Source organism: Pagrus pagrus (genome assembly GCF_965226575.1).
Source record: "Pagrus pagrus genome assembly, chromosome: 10".
Classification (NCBI taxonomy): Eukaryota; Metazoa; Chordata; class Actinopteri; order Spariformes; family Sparidae; genus Pagrus; species Pagrus pagrus.
The window spans coordinates 32405745-32431871 of NC_140194.1; the positions used below are offsets into that span (position 1 = coordinate 32405745).

A 26127-nucleotide genomic window follows, 5' to 3' on the forward strand; every position below is an offset into this window, starting at 1 on the left:
ACTCCACCCTGATGAGGAGCGGATAAATCGATGATGAGATGCTTTTGCCAGAATATTCCGGGTAGCAACACCTTACATTAATGAGACACTTAGGCAACCACATCAGGCCAGCAATGAACCTTTGTACCAGTCCAGTTAACGAACTGACAAGGCAGCGGTTTGAAGCTTCTAAAGCCTCCCCCAGCTCGATCACGTGACTGGGGTTGAAGGTTTTTATTTTTATTTTTATTTTTTTTATTTTTTATTTTTTATTTATTTATTTATTTTTATCAAATCAAATCAAATCAAATCAAATTTTATTTGTATAGCCCAAATTCACAAATCACAGTTTGCCTCAGAGGGCTTTACAATCTGTACAGAGACGACACCCTCTGTCCTTCGACCCTCGATTCGAGTGAGGAAAAACTTGCCCCAAAAAAAGGCCCTTTTAACAGGGAAAAAAAATGCGGAAGAAGCCTCAGGGAGAGCCACAGAGGAGGGATCCCTCTCCCAGGACGGACAGACGTGCAATAGATGTCGCATGTACAGAGCAGATCAACGAGATCACAATGTATTCAATTAGAAGCGATGGTTGACAGGAGTGAAAGTACATAAAGATGTATTACAGCAATAATAATGAAATGCACATGGAAATGTGATTACTAGTGATAACAGTAGTAGTGATTAACGGTAAGGATAGTATGTAGTAATGCACTACAATAATAGTAGTGGAACGTATGTAACAGAGATGTGACTAATATTAGCGACAGTAGTGGTGGGTGTCAGGCAGGGTCATGGCAGTAGGCGCATCCACGATCCGGCAGGGCCATAGCAGTAGGCGCATCCACGATCAGGCAGGGCCATAGCAGTGGGCGCATCCACGATCAGGCAGGGCCATAGCAGTGGGCGCATTCACGATCCACAACCCGGGCGCGGCCAGGATCCATGGGAGCCTGTAGGACTAGAAAGCACAAGGACTCTGGGGAAGAAGTAAGTCAGTGACATGCAGAGATGGGGCATATACAGGCATAATGTATACAGATGGAGAGGAGAGGAGGAGAGAGAAGCTCAGTGTGTCATTTGTCCCCCAGACTAGCCCTATAGCAGCATAACTAAGAGCTGGTCCAAGACAGGCCTGGGCCAGCCCTAACTATAAGCTCTATCGAAAAGGAAGGTCTTAAGTCTACTCTTAAAGGTAGAGAGGGTGTCCGCCTCCCGGACCAAAACAGGAAGATGGTTCCACAGAAGAGGAGCTTGATAGCTGAAGGCTCTGGCTCCCATTCTACTTTTGGAGACTTTAGGAACTACAAGTAGTCCTATATAAGGTGAATAGTATGGGTCCAAGCACGGAGCCTTGAGGAACACCATGACTAACCTTGGTATACAGGGATGACTCATCATTAACATGTACAAACTGAAATCGATCCGATAAATAGGACTTAAACCAGTTTAATGCGGGTCCTTTAATGCCAATTAAGTGTTCCAGTCTCTGTAGTAGAATGTGATGATCAATGGTATCAAATGCAGCACTAAGATCTAGTAAGACCAGGACAGAGACAAGTCCTTTGTCAGAAGCGATTAGGAGGTCATTTGTAACTTTCACCAGTGCCGTCTCTGTGCTATGATGTGCTCTAAAATCCTCATATAAACTATTTTTATGAAGAAAGTCACATAGCTGGTTGGCGACTGCTTTCTCAAGGATCTTGGAGAGGAAAGGGAGGTTGGATATAGGTCTATAGTTGGCTAAAGCTTCTGGATCAAGATTAGGCTTTTTAAGAAGCGGTCTAATTACAGCTAGTTTAAAGCATTGTGGTACGTATCCTGTTAATAGAGACAGGTTGATCATTTCTAGTAGAGATGTGCTAATTAAAGGTAAAGTTTCTTTCAGCAACCTAGTTGGGATGGGGTCTAGGAGACACGTTGTTGGTCTAGATGAAGAAACCATCGAAGTTAGTTGGTGGAGGTCGATGGGAGAGAAGCAGTCTAAATATAAGTCAGAATTTACAACTGTTTCTGAGGTTCCTGTGTTTAAAGATACAATAGTGCCAGTTGAGGGCAAGCGATGATGGATTTTGTCTCTAATAGTTAAAATTTTATCATTAAAGAAGCTCATGAAGTCATTACTACTGAGCGTTGTAGGAATACATGGCTCAGTAGAGCTGTGACTTTCTGTCAGCCTGGCTACAGTGCTGAAAAGAAACCTGGTGTTGTTTTTGTTTTCCTCTATTAATGACGAATAATAGCTTGCTCTGGCATTGCGGAGGGCCTTCCTATATATTTTAAGGCTATCTTTCCAGGCTAAGCGGGATTCTTCCAAGTTGGTGGAACGCCATTTCCTTTCAAATTTCCGCGATGTTTGCTTCAATTTGCGGGTATCCGAGTTATACCAGGGTGCTAACCTCCTGTGTTTTATAGGTTTCCTTTTCAGGGGGGCAATAGAGTCCAGTGTTGTTCGCAATGAGCCTGCAGTGCTATCAACAAGATGATCGATTTGTGAGGAACTGAGGTTAGCGGAGGAGTCCTCTATTATATTAAGACATGGCATTGAATTTAGTGCCAGCGGTATAATTTCCTTAAATTTAGCTACAGCACTATCAGATAGACATCTAGTGAAGGAGTTTTTGCCTAATGGTGTGTAGTCCAGTAATAGAACTTCAAAAGTTATTAAGTGATGGTCTGATAAAAGAGGATTCTGTGGAGAAACTGTTAGATTTTCAATCTCGATACCATAAGCTAGAACAAGATCAAGGGTGTGGTCAAAACAGTGAGTTGGTTTATGTACACACTGAGAGAAGCCAATAGAGTCTAATAATGAGATAAATGCAGTACTAAGGCTATCATTAACGACATCCACATGAATATTAAAATCACCTACAATAATTACTTTATCTGATTTGAGGACTAGACTTGATAAAAACTCAGAGAATTCAGATAAAAATTCTGAGTAAGGACCAGGTGCTCGATACACTACAACAAATAGAACTGGCTGTAAAGTTTTCCACGTTGGATGTGAAAGACTCAGAACAAGGCTTTCAAATGAGTTATAATTTAATTTAGGTTTAGGAATGATTGACAGACTTAAGTCATAAATAGCTGCAACACCACCTCCTCGGCCGGAGCCTCGAGGAATGTGAGTATTAATGTGACTGGGTGGAGTGGATTCATTCAGGCTGACATATTCTTCAGGATGCAGCCAAGTTTCAGTAAGACAGAATAAATCAATATTACAGTCTGAAATTAAGTCATTTACTAGTACAGCTTTCGATGACAGGGATCTGATATTTAGGAGTCCGCATTTAATTCTCTTGTCTTGTTTTGAGATTGCAGAGTTGCTGTTAATTTTTATTAGATTTTCATGCACAACTCCTCTTCTGTGGACTTTTGATTTGATTAATTTAATTAATTTAGGTGGTCGGTGGGCAGACACAGTCTCAATGAAGTTTTGGGTGTGCAACTGATCTAATGGAAGCTCAGAGAAGCGTGTAAGACTGCAGCTCTGCCTCCTGGTCTCAACTCTGGGTTGTCAGGCTGGTTGTTGGCTAATGAAATGGGTTAAATTTCTAGAGATGAGAGCCGCTCCGTCCAAAGTGGGATGGATGCCGTCTCTCCTAATGAGACCAGGTTTTCCCCAGAAAGTCCGCCAATTATCAACAAAGCCCACATCGTTTGCTGGACACCACCTTGACAGCCAGCGGTTGAATGATGACATGCGGCTGAACATGTCATCACTGGTTAGGTTTGGCAGGGGCCCAGAGAAAACTACGGAGTCCGACATTGTTTTGGCATAGTTACACACCGACTCAACATTAATCTTAGTGACTTCCGACTGGCGTAGCCGGGAGTCATTACCGCCGACATGTATTATGATCTTACTATATTTACGTTTAGCTTTAGCCAGCAGTTTCAAATTTGATTCGATGTCGCCCGCTCTGGCCCCTGGGATGCATTTCACTATGGTCGCTGGTGCCGCTAACTTCACGTTTCGTACTATGGAGCTGCCAATGACCAGAGTAGGTTTCTCAGCGGGTGTGTCGCTGAGTGGGGAAAATTTGTTTGAAATGTGAAGTGGCAGGTGGTGTAACGTGTGCTTTGGCTTGGTATTATGCTTCCTTTGTTCAGTCACCCAGCCGCCCTGCTGTCCCGGCTGCTCGGGAGTTGCCGAGGGACGGCTAGCTGAAGCTACGGTTGCTCGGTCCGCACTAGCTAAGTGGCTAACTGCAGCAGTTACAGTCGGAGTTTCCATGCTGCGGAGCCGAGCCTCCAACTCACTGAGCCTCGCCTCCAACGCTACAAATAAACTACACTTAATACATGTACCAGTATCACTAAGGGAGGCAGAGGTGTAACTAAACATCTGGCACACTGAGCAGGAGAAAAGAGGAGAGCGAGAGGGAGAGAGAGAAGCCATCGCTAGCTGATAGTGGCTAAGCTAGGACACGACAGATTAGCCAGCAGAGCCAGCAAGCCCGGCGACCAAGCTATAAACACAGAGTATTGTTGAATGCCTTAGTGGACCAGCAAGTGCCCGATCACAAGCGGGATCTCGGTCGCTGCAGAAAGGAACACAACGATAATCTGCTCGGACGAGCCGGAGCAGCACAGCTATCAGTCAGTAACACAACAACAGGAAATGACGCAATGACGCAACACGCTTACCGTAGTACGTAGTATGTAGCAGTAGCAGTTTTTATTTATTATTATTATTATTTTATTTTTATTATTCCTTCCTCAGAAGGCAGGTTCATCTGGGGCACACTGACTTTGGATGCCCGTCCCCGCAATAGCTTATTTCATCGGCTTTTGGGCCTGCCAGCGAATGGACTATAGCCACAACTTGGGACACATATTGGAAGAGTGCGAGGAACTACAAATGGAGCAAAGAGCTTGGCGGCCAGTGCAGTGCCTGCTGATTAGAGCCAGGTCAACCACGGCTAGATTGACACCATACCTGCGAAGGATCTGGCTTCTCATATTGCAGGAGATGGCAGCACAGGAGGGTAGAACGGGACACCAGTGGAGATTAGGACTGCACTTCCCATAGTTCTGCACGGGATGGAGACGCCGTCGAGGTGTCGGAATGACGTCATCGGCCCACGTCGAGGAGGAAGCGGCAGGTTCCCGGGATGTAAACACGGCAGCCTGGAGAGAAGAGCTGGAGATGAAGCGGTTGCGGCCTCTAAGGTCTGGATCCTGGAGTTCATGCTGGAAAGGGACGTCTGAATGGGAGACAGCGCTGCCATGATTGCGTCTTTTGCCGGAGCTGCAGAGGCGACTGCCGAAATCAGGGCTCTAGCTTTTTTGGTCGGCGGGGCAGCGGCTGGAGTCGGAGCGACTGCTGAGATCCGGGAGCTGTGTTTGCCTTTGCTGTGGCTTTCTGAGGAGAAGAGACAGGAAGCTGATCGACGGGTGGAGATTAAACCCAGCTCAATTTACAAATAAAGTGAACAGATTGACGCTCCGACCGGAGCGGTAACTTCGTTGTCAAACAGAAACTCCCAACAGCTTTGGAATCGGCCAGTCATGGATCGATGGGACATCTGTGGCGTTACCTTTGCCTGCCAGGCGAGAGCTTCGACGGAGAGAAGGAGCCCTCTCATCGTCGTAGATGGCTTCCTCTGTTTCAGAGTTTTGCTGAGGCTCCAATATAGCCTACCGTCACTTTGCCACGGATCCGCATCATGGACGGAGGCGACGACATCAGGAGCAGCAGGGTGAGTACGAACACGAACGGCGATCTTTCCTTCATACGGGAGCTTGTTTGCAAAAAGGCCAGCAGAGGAAGCAGCAAGTGAGGTCGGGCTAGAGCAGTTCAAATAGCGCGCTCTGAATGCAATTTCCCAATAGGAAGCGGGCACGGGGAGTCAGCTGAGCCATCAGCTGATCTGCTCCGTGTTGACAGCTACGCTGTTGATGCCGATTTAGAGCTTGACGACGTGGCCTGCCAGAACTAACGCTACGCTTGATTAATTTCTTCGAAGAGAAAAGATGCGATTTCAACATGTTCAAGCATCCAGAATTATAACAACGTTAATGACGTTTGTAAGAAACCAAACTGTTTGTAAATCCGTCAAGGTTTCAGCGAGATAAGATTATTAGCGTCTGTGCAGATCACTGACCTTACCTCAGGTTACCTCAGGTTCCACAGATCCAGCCAGAAAGCTAACCTGTACCAAGATGGCCGACCTGTGATGACGTTCTAGACTCCGCCGTAAGACATCTAGCCTTTATATATATATATCTATGCATCAGACAGTCTGTCAGCAGGGCAGAGGAGAGCCGTTAGCATTGGGCTAATACAAGCTACAAAAGAAGCTAAGTTGGCTAACGTTACATATTTCATGAAAATAACAAATCCCCCCGAAGCAAAACAAATAATTACCTGTCCAACAGAAAGACAGCAACCTCTGCATCACTTCTGGAAGTGCTACTTTTGGCTGCATTTTCTCTGCCACTGTTATCTCCTGCTAACTGTGCTAACTCTTCTTCTTCTGTTGTTTTATGGCTGTTGGTAAACAACTGTTAGGTGCGCATTACCGCCACCTTCTGACCTGGAGTGTGTATCTCCTGCTAACTCCATATGGAGTGTGCTGAATATATCCGGCAACGGTGACACGTGATGAGTGCGCGCAGGGAGGAGGGGGGGACAGAGGGGGATGCAGGCAGTTCGAGACATGAAGGCATCTGATTGGTTCCTTCAACTCGGACCAAGAGGGAGGGATTGGTCAGAGTTTTTACAGGCCTGCAGCTGCCACAGAGGTCTGATTTATTTCGTTCCTTTTTCTCAACACATTATGTATGGACTACTCTCAGGATGGGAAGACCATTTCAACCAATATAACAAAAAGTGTTTCTGAACAGGATTACCAACTATACCTTTAATTGATAATGAAAATAGATGCCAGCGGGGTCACGTGACGCTGCAACCCTGAGCAGTCAACCATTGCTACTGAGCTATATCTGATTATTTACATAATATCAAAGTTACAACTGTACAAAAGTTTGCCTAACAACATCCCGGCGACATGCCTAACCCTAAAGTCGCTAAATATGTGACGAACAAGCCTCTTGAAGAGCAAGAAGCGAAAAAGAAAATGCCAGCTAGCAATGAAGCTAACGTTATACCACAAGGGACACCTGCCGTTGATGCTGAGGCCCTCGCCATGGGCATATCTCAGAACATTATTGAGAAAATATCCACTATGATGGAGAACAAATTTGAAGAGCTCTCAACCACACTGGACAGTATCACAACATGGCTGGAGTCTGACACACAACGCATCACAGAAGCTGAGAGCCGTGTATCAGCAGCGGAGGATAATGTGACGGCCATGAAGTCCAGGCTGACTGACTTGGAGACCAAAGTGTGGGTCCTGACGAATAGGAGCATTGATATGGAGGGACGTAGCCACAGAGACAATATTATAATTTACAACCTCAAAGAAACTGCAGAGGGCCAACAGCCTGTTAAGTTTTTTGAGAGCTGGTTACCCACTCTGCTAGACCTGGAGACTAAGCGGGGCATCATTAAAGTTGACCGTGCTCATAGGACCCTCGGTCCGCCAAAACCTGACCGGCCCCGCGCAGTGGTTATCAAGCTGCACAACTCGAGTGACAAGCTGAGGATTCTCGCTGCGGCCAAGGAGAAAGGACCGCTGACACACGAGGGGCGGACAATATTCATCCGACAGGATTTAGCAGCCGGGGTCAAAGAAATGCGACATGCGTTTAATGGTTTGTGTGAACGGCTCATCCAAATGGATATGCGGTTCTCCATGCGCTTCCCCGCTACTCTGAACTTTTCCCACGGAGGACAAAACTACTCGTTTCGCTCACCTGAGGATGCACTTGCTTTCCTGGATGGACTGAGCTGAATTGGAGGTGATGTGACATTACAAAGACACGTACACTCTATTGATTGCAGATAGCGTTTATTTTTGGTTGGTTTATGCAAAGGTATGTACTGTAGATAAATACTCGGTGGGTGGAGGAGATGTTTAAATATTGTCTTCATGTCGTTTCCACACGCCACTGCGGTTCACTGTTTGGCTAAAGACATGCTGGTGATTAAAATATAACTGAGTTTAGTTCAGAGGGTTGTAATAGTTTTTAGCTCGTGGTAGGCGGGGGAGTGGAGAGGATTCTAATTTTCTTTCTATCAGTGACATTTTTGCTCGGTTCAATGTGCACCGCCACTTTTTCAACAGGCCACGCTGGTGGTCCGTACCGGGAGATGGGGTTGGGAGGGGTGTTCTGGGGTTATTTTTATTTGGAGTCCGTCATTTGGGGACAGATGTTTTGCTGTTCATGATGTACTGTCAGTTGTTTTTATTCATGCCATCATATATTTGAAGCCATCCATGTTGTATCTCACGGTGTTACCTATTTACCTATCTGCCTGTGGTGAACACACTGAGTCTCCCTACTGTGCCACAAAGCTTTCCCTTTTAGATCACAAACTTCCTTTTATCCTGTCATGAGTGATCTCAAAATAGTGTCCCTTAATGTTAAGGGATTTAATAATGCAATAAAAAGGCAAAAGATCCTTGCTTTTTTGAAAAAAGAGAAAACACAAATAGCTTTATTATCTGAAACCCACTTAAATGACTTGGAGCATTTGAATTTGAGATGGAGCTGGGTGGGCCAAGTGTTCTATTCATCTTATAATACAAAAAGCAGAGGAGTAGCCATATTAATTCACCGTAGTCTCCCATTTACCTTAGAGACAACCATCAGGGACAACGATGGCCGTTATATCCTTGTCTCAGGCTATATTTATGGGGAACAGATCCTTATAGGTTGTGTATATGGCCCTAATTCACATGAAGCTGCCTTTTCCCCTAAGCTTCTATTGGATGTCTCATCAGTATCCACCCCATATGTTGTTTTAGGGGGCGACTTTAACTGTGTGTTTGACCCAAGTGTGGACCAGTCCCCACCTAAGTCTAGCCCAACCCCTCGAAAGAGTCTCAGGCTGAAAGAGTTCTGCCATGACTTAGAGCTGTTTCTTCCCCCAAGGGAAGAGACTACACCTTCTTCCCCCAACCTCATCAGACATTTTCAAGAATTGATTTCTTTCTGTCATCCAGATCCTGGTTCTGGATAGAGTCAGGGAGTGTTTAATATGCTCTCTCTCTGACCACTCTCATGTAAGTTGGATACTCATATCCCTCCTCTCACCACTGGAGGATGAACCCCTCTCTATTGAGTAGTCCCCCTTTCGTTGACTATATTACTGAACAATGGAATGTCTTTATGGCTGCTAATAAGACCTCAGGCGTTAGCCCATCATTGCTATGGGAAACAGCTAAAGCTTATCTTAGGGGGAGTATTCTATCATACACCACAGCTCAGAAAAAGACTGCTATTAAAGAGCAACTCGACCTAGAGAATACAATACACCTTCTACAACCCTGTTAAAAAGACTGGAGGCGGCCCGCTCAGCCCTAAATCAGTTGTTAAAAAAAAGCAGAGTCAACCAACTTTTTTGCTAAACATAGGCTCTATGAATCAGGAAACAAACCTGGCCGACTCTTGACGAGGTTGGCAAGAGGCAGAATCGAGGCAAATACGATACTGTCATTGGTTTTCTATTTTGAAAAATCACACAAAACACTCATTTGTGTTATTTGTGTACAGTTTATTTTTGTAACTTCTGGGAGAAAAAGGCAGCTAGCCTAATCTTTTATTAAGGCAATTTTATTTATAAACAGAAGTTTTTTTTGTTTGTTTTTTTTGTATACCTTGAACTTATTCTTGTAGTCACTGAGAGTTGAGACTTACTTCTGGGAGAAAGGGGCAGCTGGCCTAAGCTTTTATTTATGCAATTTTATTTATGCAAGTTATTTCTTGTACAGTAAGTAAGTTTTTATTTGTTTAGCATGAATAAATGTTACCTTTTGTCTTAAGTTTGCCTTTGTGTGATTACATCATTGGAATCAGTTTATTTAAAAATCACAACATCTTATACAAACTGTATTGTTTTGATGCCATAATTTGCCTTAACACACTATGCACTGTATCAATTTTTGAATCGAGAATCGGTTGAATCGAGAATCGATTTTGAATCATGAGACACCCAAAGATTCACACCCCTATTGCCCTCTATCTCCACTGCTCTTTGCGCTGGCGCTTGAGCCTCTGACTGAGGCTGTTAGGCAACACCAAGATGTGCCTGGTATGACAGTTGGGGGAACAGTTCACAAAATTGCTGTTTTTAACAAAACCTGAAGTTCAGTTCCTTCTCAGGCTACAAAATTAACTTTGGCAAATCAGAGGCCATGCCACTAGGTAGTCTAACTGGGTTAACTTTACCTACCAGCTGCCCTTTCAAATGGTCCCCAACACGCTTCACCTATCTTGGTATAAAAGTTTCACCAGACCTGACACAGCTATGGAAGCTTAACTTTTCTCCGATAGCAACTAAAATAAAGAAGGATTTAGAAAGAAGGCACGATCTCCCCTTATCCTTCATGGGGCGCATTAGTTTAATTAAAATGAATGTCTTCCCCCGGCTCTTGTATCCCCTACAAATGCTACCTTTATGGATTTCCAAGAAGGTTGCTCTTGATATAGAAAGGGCATTCTCTAGATTCATATGGCATGGCAAGAGACCTAGACAGAAAACGAAAACACTACAGCTGCCCTCTGACAGGGGAGGCCTGGCCCTGCCAAACATAATTTTTCACAACTGGGCATGCCATGCTCGCTTCCTGTGGGAATGGTTACATGCTCATCTTGACTCCAAGCCCTGTCTAGATTCATGGTCCTCTCTGCCTTCCTCATTATGGATCTTGGTCATGGGTGATAGAAAGAAATTACCTAGGGATATCAAGAATAATCCAATTATATACAACACAGTCAGAGTGTGGCAGGAAATTTGTAAATATTTGGGTAGAGGAAGTTGCGCCTCATTCCTGACCCCTCTCATGAGGAACCAGGATTTTCCCCCAGGTCTCCTTCCAAATATGTTTGACTCATGGCATGACAATGGGGCACTTGTGATCAGAGACTTATACCATGATAGCGCACTTATGACTTTCTAACAACTACAGTCACAATTCAGTATCCCTAAAGAACACTTTTAAAGTTTTCTCCAGAACCGCCATTTTGTTAGATCTAAAAATGTACCTCCTCCAGACCCAGTCATGTACAATGATGTAGAGAGGTTCCTTATTGACCGAAAAGGTTTCACCCATTTTATTTCCATCTTTTATGCATTGCTATACTCTCTCAGCCCAGGTGATATCACAAGCCTCGCATGGAAATGGGAGAGAGACCTTGACACTGAGTATATTGAGTATGACTGACAGGAAGCCATTAAAGTGTTTAGGTCCACCTTTACATGTAATAGAGTGAGAGAGACACAGTATAACATACATACCGTCTACATATAACTCCTTACATACTAAATAAGATGGACCGGAAGGCGTCTCCCCTGTGTAATAAGTGTCAAAGAGAGATTGGAACCTACTATCATTACTTTTGGCAATGTAAACTGATTAAAAGATTTTGGGGTACAATTTCTCAAGAACTGAGTGGCATCTTTCGGGTAAGGGTTAAGAGAGACTCAGGCCTTTTCCTTCTTGGCCTTCCCTCAAAGTTGATGGCTCTAACCCATTTACAGTTCAAATTATGTGACAAATTATTGGCCAGAAAATGTATTTTGATTAACTGGATCAAGGATAAGCCACCTACTGCCACATTGTGGTACAGGGAGATATTCAGGGTCCTCCCTCATGAAAGAATCAGTGCAGTTTTGAAGGGTAATGAGAGGTCCTTTACTGAAATGTGGTGTCCTTTGCTTGACTACTTACCTGGGGAATTGACTAGGTTAGTGCTGAGAGGCCAATACTCCCTGCAATGGCCTCACCCAGCCAGAATAAACTCATAGGTGTCTTTCTCTTGTAACTCATTGCTTCAATACTGCTATGGGTTAGTGTTTTAACTCAACTTATTTTACTACATGTATCATTGTGTACTATCGTGAAATGTTAAAGTTGATGTTACTGTTATATACTGCTACAAAATCAATACTGTGTCTGTATACAGGACAATATGGTGAAAAGCTTCTGTGTGTAATGTCATGGTGAGAGAGGGGGGGCGGTCAGTTGGGAGGTATCTCTGTTGAGAACGGATGGATGGCACTATTTTGTTTTATTTATTTATTTATTTTTATTATTATTATTTTATTAATTTTTATATAGGTTATTACAGACCTGGAAATTATTTGCAGTGCTCATGCACTCAGAAACTGTGGGGGTGCCAAATCACCCAAAAAGCCAATTTCTACATTCTTGCCGTCTTCCCGTTGTCTGTGTAGGTGGTGTGTAATGTGAGTGGAGGTGGACAGGTTGTGCTGGTTAACCCCTGTGAGCCAGAACCTATGTTCCTTACCCTGAAATCTGCATCTCAGCATAGAGACAACAGCCCAACTCAAGAAAAAGGTGAGGACAACTTTACATTGGTTACATGGTTAGTTAAGGTTTAGTTTTGTGTCCAGTATGAAATGAAATCACATCAATGAACAGGTAAATAAAGAATAACAATCATGGCTTTGAGACACTCCCCCAGGGCACCTTAACTGAAACGCCACAGAGAAGGATTTTCTAATTGGTCTCAAATTAAAGAGGCCATATTATGCTTATTGAGGTTTTTCCTCAGTGTTATATCCAGGGCGTGCTACATCAAAACAAGCCTGTGCTAAGAATTAATCTGCCCTGTAGCATGGGTGCTATGAGCAGATTTAGCCACAAAAAAAAATAAAATCTTGTTCAGAATCTTGTTTGAAAAAAAAAAAAATCCTTCTGTGTAGAACCAAAGTAGAACGATGGTACTATGACTATCCTTCCTGGTAGTTGTACTCAACTGTGGTCAATGATTAATGTTATGTCTTGTATATTGAACGCCAATTCCCACAATTCCTCACGGTCGCAGCTTTTACTCCCGCTCTGTCCCATACGGCTGGGTTGGCACACAGTGGCTAACGCTAACGTTACTCAACAACAAAGCAGGGTCTGGCGGGCCGCCAGGTCTTACTTGCCCCCACCCCGCCAGGCTAAGCATTGTTTATTTATTTTTTTTAAATCAGTGTGGTGACTATTCAAATAAAAAACAAACTTGTCACCTGATGGTGGTTTGGGATGGTTCTTGACTCGATTCCAGAGTGAATAAAAAAGAAAGGTTGCAAAGGTGATCTCTTTGGGTGAGGTTCCCGTTTACTTCAACAAAAAGATAAGGTAAATTGACAAAACAAAAGGTTTTCTATTTCTTCTCTGGCTGTCGTGTAAAAACTGTGTTTTTCCCACCACCACTCCACTCAAACTAATCAGCTCTCCTGATCTTAAGCAGCTGGGGCAGCTGCTGGGGTGAAAGAAAGCAACTGAAACAATACTGCACCCTTGTGGAAAAGTAAATACCTACACAACATAAAAAATGGCTCCTACAATCAGTTTTTGTGCTCCATCAACACGTGATAAGGTGTCTTTTTCATCACCTGACAACGTCACAACTTCGTCGCACATAACGGGACATGTCACGGACATCATGCTCATCAGACCGCCGCTTCACCAGCTGACCGAGAGGAACGCACCAACTCGACGTCGACCTCGTAGCGGTTAACGTGAGCCGAGCCGCGGCTCTAGCTGCTGCAGCGGCTAGTAGCTGTTAGCTGTTAGCACGTCGTCCCCTGCAGCGTCAGAGCTCCGGACTTCTGTGAGCCGAGGTGCTTTCACCAGATATGAAAATGACCCAGTGTTTCATTTTTCAGCTCGTACGGTTCACGTTTACACACATTTGTTTTCTCTGGTCCAAACAGTAGATTACAGAGTATCTTTGGTAGATCCGTGATTGTCACGTTTCCATGACGACTGACCGGAAAAAGACGCGTGGTCATGGTTACGTGACCCCAGATTGTAAAAATCTCTGAGGAAAAAAATAAAAATCTCTGGAGACACCAGGCAGTTGTTTTTTAGTTTTTAGTGCAGACAGTTGATATTATTTATCTTAATAGTGTTTTTATTATTTATTTATTTTTGTGGTTGGTTGAACAGCATTTCAAGAGTGCAATCTGTAAGACCTGGTGTTACATAAATGTCTTACAATAACACATGATAATGATAATATTTTCAAATTTCCAGTCAACTTTTAACATTGATCTTAAAGCCTTATTGGAATCACTCCTTCTAAATTCTACTACTCCATTAATGAATCTGTTACCTATAGGGCCCTGCCATCAGTCAATGGTCAGGGTCAGGCCCCTGACACAAAAAAAACACGCTTAGTCACCGGTGGGCCGCTGGTGGGCCACCCTAACACTGGGCTTAACAAGTTTTCTGGGGGAAACCCTGACATGAAGAGATTTTTCCAACCTGTCTGCATTGAGAACACAAAACGACCTAAAGAGACCCCAGGTGACGGGCATTTTTAGGGTGTGCTACAACTCTCTGGTCCTGTGCTAAAAAACTGTCAGCCTCTGTGGCACTAGTGCTATGTGCTGAAAAAGTTAACGTACAGCCCTGTTATATCTGTGTGTTATATAGCCTTAAGGCATGTAAAACATCTGCAAAGTTAGAAGCCCAGGGAGTCAACGGCAACGGTTATTTTGTTGTTTGCAGGACCTTTTCTTCAAGACAAATTTTGAAACCACACCAGGGGGTTGGTAACATAACAAACACAAACAGCCTTAACCCAGTCATTCAGAAATAACTCCTTACCCATGTCCATATTGGAACCAAGGTTATCTGTCCCAAATAGCATTCAAGGTCTGATAGGTGATGTAAAGAATGTCAGTCACTTAAAGAATGTCCCATGTGTAGTATTTTCCCACTACATAAACCTTTGTTGATTGTACCATAAATAGTTTACCCAACTACTATTGCGCGCCATGTATTGTGCATTCATTATGGTTCCAGCAAATGGCCCAGGGTAAGAAACATAGCTTTTAAGCTATTCCCCTGACTTTCCCTTATCAACCTTACCCCCTCATTGACACTCATCTTCCTCTGGCTGTCTGGGTGCTGGCCCCTCCCCCGGGGCTTGACATTAGCCCTTTTCACACAGAGTAGCGGCATTATCGCCGCAGCGGCGGTTGGCCAATTGTCCGCCGTGCTCGACTTCCGAACAACAATGGCAAAAACTCAGTGGTATGGTATTACTGGCAGTGCAAATTCTGCAAACGCAAGCAAAGTTGCTCTTCATCGTGTACAACATGATGTGAACAATGGCTGATTCGAGTGAGCAACATGTCTTTGCTATCAGATCTACCTTTGATGAGCGATTGAAGGGAAGCAGGGAGCGATATGAGGCAAAAAGGCATGTGGACCTTGAAACAGAGATGTTTGGTTCTTCTGAGTCAATTCGCGCTGGTCTCGGGAAGGAGAATGTGGAAGAGAGAGAGACCACACGGACCAATGTTCTAGTCAGATGTCCTCAACAATTTTGATGAAGATGAATGGCGGAGTCTTTTTTGTAGGTCGCGGAACACATTTGACTTTGTGTTAGAGCTTGTTGAGCCACACTTGAGGCACAGGACAACAAACTCGCGACAGCCTCTGGAACCTCGGCTTCGACTCGCGGTTGCTTTGTGGTGGTATGCTACGCCAGGTGAATACCGATCAATTAGTTGTATTTTTGGTGTGGGTGTCTCCACTGTGTATTAGAGGTGGGTGCAATTCATCGATGTGGCGATGCATCGCGATGCTTCACGTGACGATTCGGCATCGATCAATTAACGTCGATGCTTTGCTAGGTCCGCGCATTTAGACAGAAGGCGGCAAATTGGCGGTCTGTTTTGGTCCGCCAATTTGACGCCTCTGAGGGTACACTTACTGCCGCCTCCATTGCTATCTAAATCCGAGGCGTCAATGTGCCGGCAATTGCGGGACATGGGCGGAGGTGTCGATAACGTGCACTGTTGTGCGACCCGCAGCCGGGAGTTTTAAAACCAGGAAACAGCTGATCACAGCAGTCAGTTCATCACTTCATCCGCGGATGTCAAGATGAGCAACTGGAAAGCCGCTGAGATCCGGGAGATGCTACAGTCTCCACGGTCTCTGTAGCTGACAGCTAGCGGACACAACCAAACAGCTAGTAGCTGCTGACTGTCAGCTGTTGTGTAGCGGCAAGCTACGAACGGTCGCTACTTTCAAATTAAAAGCCCCCCGCTAAGAACCCAGTTCTAAAATCCAATGGGGTGCAATGTAAAGCTCTTATTTTGAAGACAACTTTGTTGTCACTGATCACTGCCCAACTTCGTGCTTCACGCCACGTCACATGTTTACGCCTCATTAAATCCAGGGCTTGACTGTTTTCAGTGTTTTCCGCCAATAGAGGGGGCTCTCCTGCAAGTGGAGCTTTCCCTGGTCAAAGTTAAGTAGGTCAAAGTGCAAATGTTTACATAGTCATAAAATAAAATATTTTGTCTTTGAAAAATACAAGTCAAATGTTCAAAAAACCTTGTTATTTACTTTATGAGTGTAGTTTTAGAGGAACTGAGTTAATTGATAGGCTATTTATTTACAAATATAGCCACAGATGAAGACAAAATCAATCAAGAAAAAAGCATTAAAGGGGACATATTATGCAAAACTGACTTTTTCCTTGCTTTAGTATGTATATTTGCGTATCCGGAGTGCCTCCCCACCCCCTAAGCATGAGTTTTGACAACTAAGTCAATATTTTGTACCTGGCAGAGTCAGGAATTGAGTCTCTAAACGAGCCGTTTGGATTTCACCCGGATTGTGACGTAACAGTCCGGGTGATTTGCATACTCTTTGCGTATCTCCTCCCACATTACGCCAGCTACCTGAACGAGGATCCGCCATTTTTTTCCCCTCGCTAACTTGTACGTGACAGCCTGACCGCTACGATGTACAACCCGAAAGCCAAGCACTGCTGCTCTGTCGCCGGATGCATGGATCCTCCTGTTTCGCTACATCGCCTCCCTACCAAAGAGGATATCAGAGCGAAGAGGCTACTTTTTATTTATCAGGGTCCCAGCTTCAGTGAGCAGAAGCGTTACGGTCTGTGCCAGTCACTTCACCCCGGACTGTTTCAGCAGCCAGGGTCAGTATAGCGCTGGACTGGCAACGAGATTGTCCCTTGAAAGATGGATCCATACCCGCTGTCAGTGATGGAACTGTAAGTATTTAAAAAACAGTGTAGTTTGTGTTACTTTGGCCGTTTAGCACATGAGCTAACGCTAACCGTGGGTGTAAATATGAGGCTGAGCCAACATTACATGTGAAGTTATCAACGTTGGGCTTACTGGCCGTAGGATTCACGATAATGTTAATGATACGAAATGTTTATTTGTCATATCAGCACTCTTTTAAAACATGACGGTGAATTGAGACAATGAATTAGGATATTGAAATTTTATCGCTTCTAACCGGCCGGTGAACCACTGCTCGGCCGTGAACATGGGGAGGAGACGGGGTGAAATGTCTCAGTTGTTCGCGGACAGTGAGCTGCTGCTCGGCGGTGAACAAACAGAGGAGACGGTGTGACATCGTCTCAGTTGTGTGTGTCAGTTGTTCGCGGACGTTTAGCTGCTGTTCCGCGGTGAACACGCAGAGGAAACGGTATGAACTGGTCTGTTATTCACAGCTAGTGAGCTACGTTCATTCATTAGCATGTTGTGCTAAAGGACAGTGTGTAAGCAAACTTCTAGAAGAGTGTCTTGTCTGAATGCACTGCTGACTGTGTGACAGCCCGAGGAGCTGCTGTAGTTTGGCAGATGTCATGGCTCTGGGAGACTGTCCTCTGACCGTTTTTCTGTGTGTTGGTATACATGTAATACGTGTGTAGCGTTAGCCGTAGCGTTAGCTGTAGGCTACAGCTAACGGTACAGCTAATGCTACAGCCTGTAGCGTTAGCTGCTGGCATGAGAGACCTGAGAGCACCAAAACGTTATCTGCAGTAAAGCAGTCACTACTTTGTTTTGGAGCTGGAGACAGGGGCTACTGCTACATGTCTGCTGTGCTACTATCAGTTATATGCAGGCACGGACACTGAAAAGCTGCGCCGCGCTGTGTATTGCTCGTTGTTGTTGTTGTTGTTGTTGTTTTTGTTTTTTTTTTCGTTTTTTTTTCTCTCAACTTTATTGAAAGTTGCTGTGTGTCGCTCCTTGCCATGGTCCCGCGATGCCGTCCTCACGTCTTCCGGTCGGCAGGAAGAAGTGGGCGGCGCACGCGCATAATAAAAAAAAGGTCAGAATCCGGCAGCTGAGAGCAGGGCTGTGAAACTGGTGTGTAAACAACCCTGCCGTGCTCAATCCTTCGGTTTTTTCGACCAAAGCATGTTACTATCAGTCCATTTAGACATCAAGGACCCATGTCAACAAGCAGAAATGAGCATAATATGTCTCCTTTAAAAATTGCAATAATCAAAGAATCGTGGCCAATAATCGAATCGAAGCTCCCATAATCAAAATCGAATCGAATCGTGAGGTACCCTTGTTGGAACACCCCTACTGTGTATGTGTTGGTACGCCAAGTCACAGCAGCGCTAAACAGGGCCCTTTTTAAACAGTTTGTTGACCTGCCGATTTGTGCACATCTTCAGGAGACAATGGATAGATTTGCTGAACAAGGCTATCCAATGTGTGCTTGTGCCATAGATGGCACACACATGGGTTGGCACTCCATTGTTCGCCAAGCTGTTGTGGACCACAACTACTGGTAAGGATCACGGCCTGTGCCACATAGATTTTTCTTCACAGTAAGAAAATGATGTGCTTTTTATGTCGAGCTATACACTAAGTAATGGTATTTTTAATTTTTAAGTAATCGCAGACAGCGGGTCAGTGTGAATGGAACTTTATCTGACATTAAAACTCTGAGCACAGGTGCACCACAGGGCTGCATGAGTTCACCAGTTCTGTTCACTCTGTACACAGATGCGTGTAGTTTTTTCACAAACAATCACATTATCAAGTTCTCAGACGACACTGCAATCTTATCTCTGTTGAAAAAGAACAGTGATATATCTGACTACTTTTTGGAAATTCAGAGGTTTGTTGAGTGGTGTGACGATAACCACCTCATTCTTAATGTAAATAAGACAGTTGAAATGGTGTTCAACCCCTGAGGAGTAGGTGACCACAGGCCTGCGGTCATCCACAACGAAGCCATTGCCCAGGTGCAGTCATACAAATATCTGGGTGTCTTCATTGACAACGCACTCACCTGGAGCACACACGTTGATAGCCTCTGTTGCAGACTTACAGCAACGGTTGCATTTTTTACGTCGTCTGAGAGTCCATGGTGTTGATCAAAGACTTATGTCGATTTTTTATAAGGCAGTCCTAGAAAGTCTGATTAGGTACTGTATTACAGCGTGGTTTGGTAACCTCTCTGTACATCTAAAAAACAAACTGTCTCGGCTAATTCATGCTGCTGGAAAAATTATTGGTGTCAAAGAGCACTTCTCCAGTCAGAGTATTTATGAACAGGCCACTTTGCAACAAGCAAATAAGATTGTCTGCGACCCATCACACATCCTGCATGGTGAGTATGAGCTGCTACCATCTGGTAGAAGGTTTAGAGTTCCTCACTGCAGACTGAACAGATTCAAAAACTTGATTGTTCCCGTGTCAATCAAGCTGTTAAATAAGGTCAGATAAGACCAGAGTTCAGCCGACTTGCGTTTGCTTGTTTTGTATAGGTTAGTAATTTTCCTACTACAATTTTAGCACTTTTTTGCACTCTCCGGCACTTTTGTATGTGATTGTGTGCAATTGCATGTTCTGTGTTACTTGTGGCTGCAGCATGGGCAAATGGCCCAGAACAAATTTCCCACATTGTGGGACAATAAAGTTAATCTTGAATCTTGAATCTTGAAGTGTTTGTTTGTTTCAGCTTCACAGATGTGTACATGGGTTGGCCTGGTCGCACGCACAATGCTCGAGTTTTAGACTAATGTGAGCGTAACCTTACTGTGTACTGAGATTGTCTTAGTTTAGAATTTAAGTTTATTGGAATGAGATTAGAAATTAGAAATTAGATTTTTTATCAGACATGACCAAGTTGCATTTTTACACCATTCCTTTGATAGATTAATGATTATAACAAGCAATTAATCATTAGGGTACATTGTAATGTACTGAAAATCCTGACTATCATTACAGAGAGGCTGATTTCTCTGAAAGGGTTTGAAAAGGTTCATTCCAGACACATGCCCAGAATCAGACAGAGGGATTTGTTCATGGTGAGCAGCTTGCTCATTTGTGTCCTCAGTACCTGGATAAATGTGCGTTGTCATTATAGTACTAGTAACTGATGCATTTATGACTGAAACAATAAAAGAAACTGAAGGGATCAAGTACAAGTGTTTAATTAAAGTGACACTCAAATGGCAGTGTGAATAGGGCTAGTGAGTCACTCAGCTTCTCTGACTCTGAAGCCCTTTTCACACAGAGACTCTGCATTATCGCTCCAATGAGAGCTCGCCTTTACACCACCTTTTTTGTTCACACTGAACCAGGCAGCAGGACCAAAAGAGGCGTGACGGTGCACATCATAATGTTGACATCTGTGTGGTTTTTTTTAACGTGTTTCCACCCCGTTTCCACCTGTTAATCTAAATGTATATATTGGTGATGGTTTATAATCATATGGATGCAGTAATAATGTGTTGTGATTGAGATCCTGACCCACCATGCATCGTGGAGTGACAAAGTTAAGTTTTTTGCTCTAGTTACATAATTACATAATTGGCATCAGTAAATAGAGGACCCTGTCTGACTCTCACTAACAGGGAGGGATACTGTTTTCTGGGGGAAAGTTCACTGAAGAAAAGGGCTGACAGTCACGGTAATTTTTTTCAATACAAGTTGCCAGAGACAGTAACTATACAAACACAATAATCGAAGGTGACATGTTTTTTGCTCTAAATCGCGTCACATAATCACTGCCGTTCAACTGCAGGAGCCGCCTGGCTCTGCTGCTGGGGACAGATGCTGTTTTTCGGGCAGAAATGTGACGAAGAGTCGTTACTCATGTAAGTTGCCAAAGGCACTACCAGTTACCACATTTCTGTTGTTTGGTCCTGTAATGTTGCTTTGAGGGTTGAAGTGTGGGACATCAGACTGTGAACACCATCGGACTGTCACACCCCTGTTATGCGCTGCAGGCTTTTCTATTCACACAGACGCTGTCTCGCCTCTGCTGTGGTTCTGATACTGCCTCCAGAGGCGTATCAGAGCCGGAGCGAAACTGTCCCCCCTCTCCGCATCTGTAACTTTCACACAGACAGTGAGGCAGAGTATCAGTTCATGATTCCCGCATTGAAAGGGCAGTGTGAATGGGGCTTGAGTCTGTGCCTTGTTCTTCCTGTCTTTCTGCTGGGGCAGATTCCCCTGCTTTCTGTTCTTCTTTACCTGCTGGCTCACTGCTTCTTGATGAGCCTGTAGGTGCACTTTCAGGACTACTGTCTCAGTCAGCCAGCCACTGCAATTGTCTCCTCCCCTGTTGCCCCTGGGACTGTCTGGTTTCCGGCAGGGTGATGTCACCTGCCCCTTCCTGTGGTGTTCCAGATCCTGTGGGGTTGCATCGCCTTCCCCTTTTGGCCCAGAGGGAGCAGCCTTCTGTCTAGTCAGGGACCGGGGTATGGGCCTCTCTTGGTTGTGTGCTCTGCAGTGGTGGTTGAGGTGAAACCAAAGACTCTTACCTTCGACTTTTACTGCTGTTGGGGTCGTTAAGGTAACTCAACAGGGGCCTTCCTGTTTACAATAGGTTGGTTCCACTTCCTTTTTCACACACCAGCTCTCCTGGGCATATCCTCTATAAGCTCTCTGGGATTCAGTGGCACCCTTTACCTGTGAGAATATAACCTTATGGATTTGAGTTAATGTTGCAAGTAAATTCCCATTTCATTTTCCAATTGTTCAGAAAATAGGGTATTGGCATGGGTCGACCTGTAAACATTTCATGCTGTGTTAGATGCGTGGTTCTGTTAGCTTGCGATCCCTCAGACAATAGTGCTAAGGGTAGGGCATCCACTCAGTTGCGCCTGTTCCCGCTGTCTGCTACTATCTTAATTAGTTTAGCTTTCAAGTGCTATTGGCTCTCTCAACTGCTCCTTGTGACTGGGGATGATACACACACCCAAACTTATGCTTTATGCCTAACATTTTCATTGTTGCCTGTATTACCTGCAATACAAAATGTCCCCCATTGTCTGGCGACACGGTATCTGGCCAACCGAATAGTGGAAAGACCTCTTTGCACAGGAACGTTGCTGGTGTTATGTGTATGTCACACTCACTCAGTACTATATCTGCTGTAGCTTACATAAATTCTGACCCCTACACAACTTGAAGTTTTCATATAACCTTCCTCCTTATGCAATGGTCACTGCCATGCGTATTTCTGATAGCATTACGCAATCATGAATAGAGTAACACAAAGTGTCCCCGACAACCTCTCCACACTCCATTTGTAGGACCCTGCTGGTTAGTTTTGATTGCCCCACGTTTTACCCAAAGGTGTTCATCATTCTAATCCTTGGGCTAAAATTAGTGATGACAAAATGTTGAGATGTTTTGATAGCATAGTCACATATCCATGGCTGGCTGTATCCTATCATTTCCAGGAAAGAGAGCATCTGCCCTACCATTGGTGGTTGTGGAGCCTTGGTTACTGCTTCCATTTGTGAGGGGGCAATTAACTTTTTATCCCCACACAGTTGTCTGCCAAGATACTCAACCTTTTGTTGGCAGAACTGTAGTTTGTCCTTGCTGACTTTGTGTCCTCCTGCAGCTAATTCAATCAAAACTGTGACAGAATTTTTTTCGCACTGATCTTTTGAAGGGCTACATACAGTTACAGCTGCCTCTATTTTGCCCTTCCATCCGACCGCCTTTCAGCCTCCCAGTCAGTTCCCAGCCACTGGAAGTCCCCCCTCCCCCCTTTGAATGTGAACAAGATGTTTGAATGTAAACATCTTGGCCAGAGAAGACACATGGTTTGAAAGAGGAGTAAAGGAATCCATCTATGTCAAACTGAAAAGCCCATCTTTGAACAGAGGAGGTGGCCTAAGACGTTACTTACGACCCACTTGCAATGCTGTATTGAATTCTCTTCCCAGACAGCTTAACAACCATTCACAGCTGGGCTCACCTAGCCTTAGCAACCCCCATGAAGGCCGGTTTGACCAACGACAACATTTGGCCCTAACGACTCTGAAATTCGGAGTTCACACGTGTCCTTAACGACCCCCTTAAGAACACACCCACACAGAGTCTAAAAGCCATCTGACTTCTCTCCAGTTAGTTAGAACTGAAGAAGCCTCTTGGATGAGTGGTGAAACGTCTTCAAGAAACTGAAACAAGTCCAGTTACCTATGATACAGCACCTAGATATATTATTATAGGTTAAGCCACCCCCGTGATCACTATGTCATCGCAGGGGTCATTCCAGTCACAGACTCTTCCAGGTACATGCAAGGACCTGTCACAGACCGGTTAGGGCCCCGTCATGGAGGAACGGCATTTGTACAAGCAAATAGTCTGCATACTGCAATACAGTACTTGGGACGTTTAGGTGTTGCAGGTCTTAAGTCTACACCCTGTTGAACCCTGACAGGCTGGTGGAGAAACCCTGTGGCAATCGGGTGTAGGTGTAATGCTCGCGTGGCAGCCTTCATCATTGAACCCAGTTAATGAGATTCATGTCCTTCCACTATTAACACGGAGATGTGTGGTATTAAGTTCCGGACTTGGAACCACTCCTGCAATTGTTCTGGGAGCTTGGCTGCTGTTGCTGCTCCCTGGGGCCCATATCTTTACTTGTGATGAGAAATGTTTTCTTGTTAATTAGTTCATCCCAACAAGACTCATAGGGCTCTTACTTACAATCGACGCAAGGCAAGTATCATTGCTAGTTTCAGACTGACGCAGTTGTCATTTTCACACCCAACACCCACATTGTGTAAATAGCAAATGTACTTGCGCCCACCTGTGCGCCCCTGGACGTGTTGGTCTTAAAATGAGGTGTGGTCAGACGCACTGCTGTCTTGAGGCAACAGAGAGCAACAGTGCCATAGACCAACAAAAAGCTGGTCAAAAGTTAAAAGGCGCAGTCTGTTTCCTGCTATTTAAATAGCGCATTATTCAGATAGTAAGATGCGCTTACAAGGTGGGTTCATGCTGTGCATACATGTGGAATTTATGATTTGAGGCTGCTTTCAGTTGTTTTAAACATTTCCATGACGCAGTTATGTACTGTAACAAATATCGTGACAAATTTAATCAGCAAAACTAAAAGCTGCAGTTATAAACTCTCCAAAGGAAACAAATCAGGAGTTTTAAATAATAAATTGAAGTTTATCAGCTGCTCCTCACGCGCAAATGTGCATGTTAATGTAGATATACACATATGGTTTCTGCTGATGGAAGGTAATGTCATTAATATTTACCTCAATAAGGACGTATTACTCCCCTCTCATCCCACACGTTTTTTAACCTGATGATGCTTTTTTATGTCCTGTCCTGCCTGATCCACGGACTGAGAATTGCTCACACACAGAGGGACATCAGTGTATTTCTTCATATGCAGTCAAACAGAGTTATTGATGGGACAGATGATTGTGAAATGGCGAGGCAGAGGGTCTAGCAGCCAAAGATCACATCCCTTTCCCTCAGCGAAGAGTGCCACTGTTTAATATGTGTCAGGTCCTGTTGCACCTGGCTCTTAAAGGGAATGGGAGATGACACTTGGATTGGTTTGGTTTATGTTCCGCCCCAAAACACACCCATGAATCCAGAGTTTAAATATAACCCCTTTGCGCCATGCGCCGCACTTTGTGCCCAGATTATCTGCCATTTAACGAGCAAAATGGACTTGAATACACTCTAAACACGCTTGTGCGTTAGACTATCCGCTTTAGACCATCCGCTATAGACCATCTAAATAGGGCCCATCGTCTTTGTGACTCTGATCTGCAGCATACATGAGAGTACATGACTCCCAGGTTGTCCAGGCTTGCTTTAAATGTGACTCTTTGTGTGTCAGCTGCAACCAATAAGCCAATGACTGTACCTGATCTGTGGTTTCCTTCTGTGACATTATTGGCATTATCCCTGCTGGTGGGTCATCAGGAAAGTCTAGGTAGAGGCCCTCCTGTGTACACATGATCTTAGCTTTTAGTGGACACAATATGTCTCTTCCTAACAAGTTAACAGGATTGTGGGCTGAGTAGAGCAGGGGTGCAAGTATGGTGTTACCTGCAATTAGCATTGGGACTGGCTGTGTAAGGGGAACCTGTGATTTCTCAGAGAAGCCTATCGTCTTTACAGATACATTTGAGAGTGGGTGTCTGGAGCCTTCTTTCCCAATGCATCAATATGTAGCAACTGTATCCACCATAAAGGAGCGTTCTCGTTCTTGTATCACAATTGGCATGGTGAATTTGTCATGTGGTTGTGATGACATAAGTGGTGACATTACCTCCCCCTCTGGCTTCTCTGGGCAACCCTATTACCAATTTGCTCCAGGGCCCATCCAAGGGTTGGTTGGGCAGTCCGGCAATGGCCTGGCTGCTCACAGCTCCAACACAGATTCTCCCCAGGCTGTCCCTTGGTCAGCTTTGGATTGGACTGAGAATGCCCAATTTGTTGTGTGGATGGGTTTCGTCTCCACCCTCCATGATTTGTTTTGTCCACCCCTTGTCATTGTCCTTCCTCGTCCTTGTGTGGAGTGGTACTTGCTCCCGCCTTGATTGACATGCACATGGATTGGCGGTAATGGTGCAACAAGGTGATTGAGTAGAGCTGTCTGTCTGTCCAGATCCTTGAGGGTTTTGAATCTGAACTTTGGTTGAAGGTGTGATTTGAGTTTGAGGAGCCGCCAGTACTGGGGCTCAAGTTTTGGCTTTGTCCTTTTCCTTCTTCTCCTTGCACAGTTCCGCCAGCTGTAGATGTTTTAGCTTTTTTGCCAGCTGTTTCTTCCTCTCCTCGTCCTGCCGCTTTCCATTTCTGTAATTTTCCATGTGATGGACAATGTGCTCCGAGAGTAGAGGCCAGTCTATTTTCATCAGTCCCCCTATGTTGTCTAATTGCTTACTGCTACTGCTTCTTCTGGAATGGCTTTTATTTATTTTTTTTTACCATTAGTTTTAACAGACTTTGAGTGGTGTTATTGGAGTTCTAGC

At 44.5% G+C, this 26127-nt stretch overlaps 1 protein-coding gene across 2 annotated transcripts in view; it reads left to right on the forward strand.

Moving 5' to 3' along the window:
- Positions 1 to 26127, forward strand: part of tesmin (testis expressed metallothionein like protein) — a 109641-nt gene that overhangs the window by 40451 nt on the left and 43063 nt on the right. For both annotated transcript variants that reach the window (XM_084363894.1, XM_084363893.1), the window contains exon 6: positions 12299 to 12422. In XM_084363894.1, coding sequence (XP_084220020.1) covers positions 12299 to 12422 — 124 coding nt within the window. The remainder of the gene's footprint in view (positions 1 to 12298; positions 12423 to 26127) is intronic.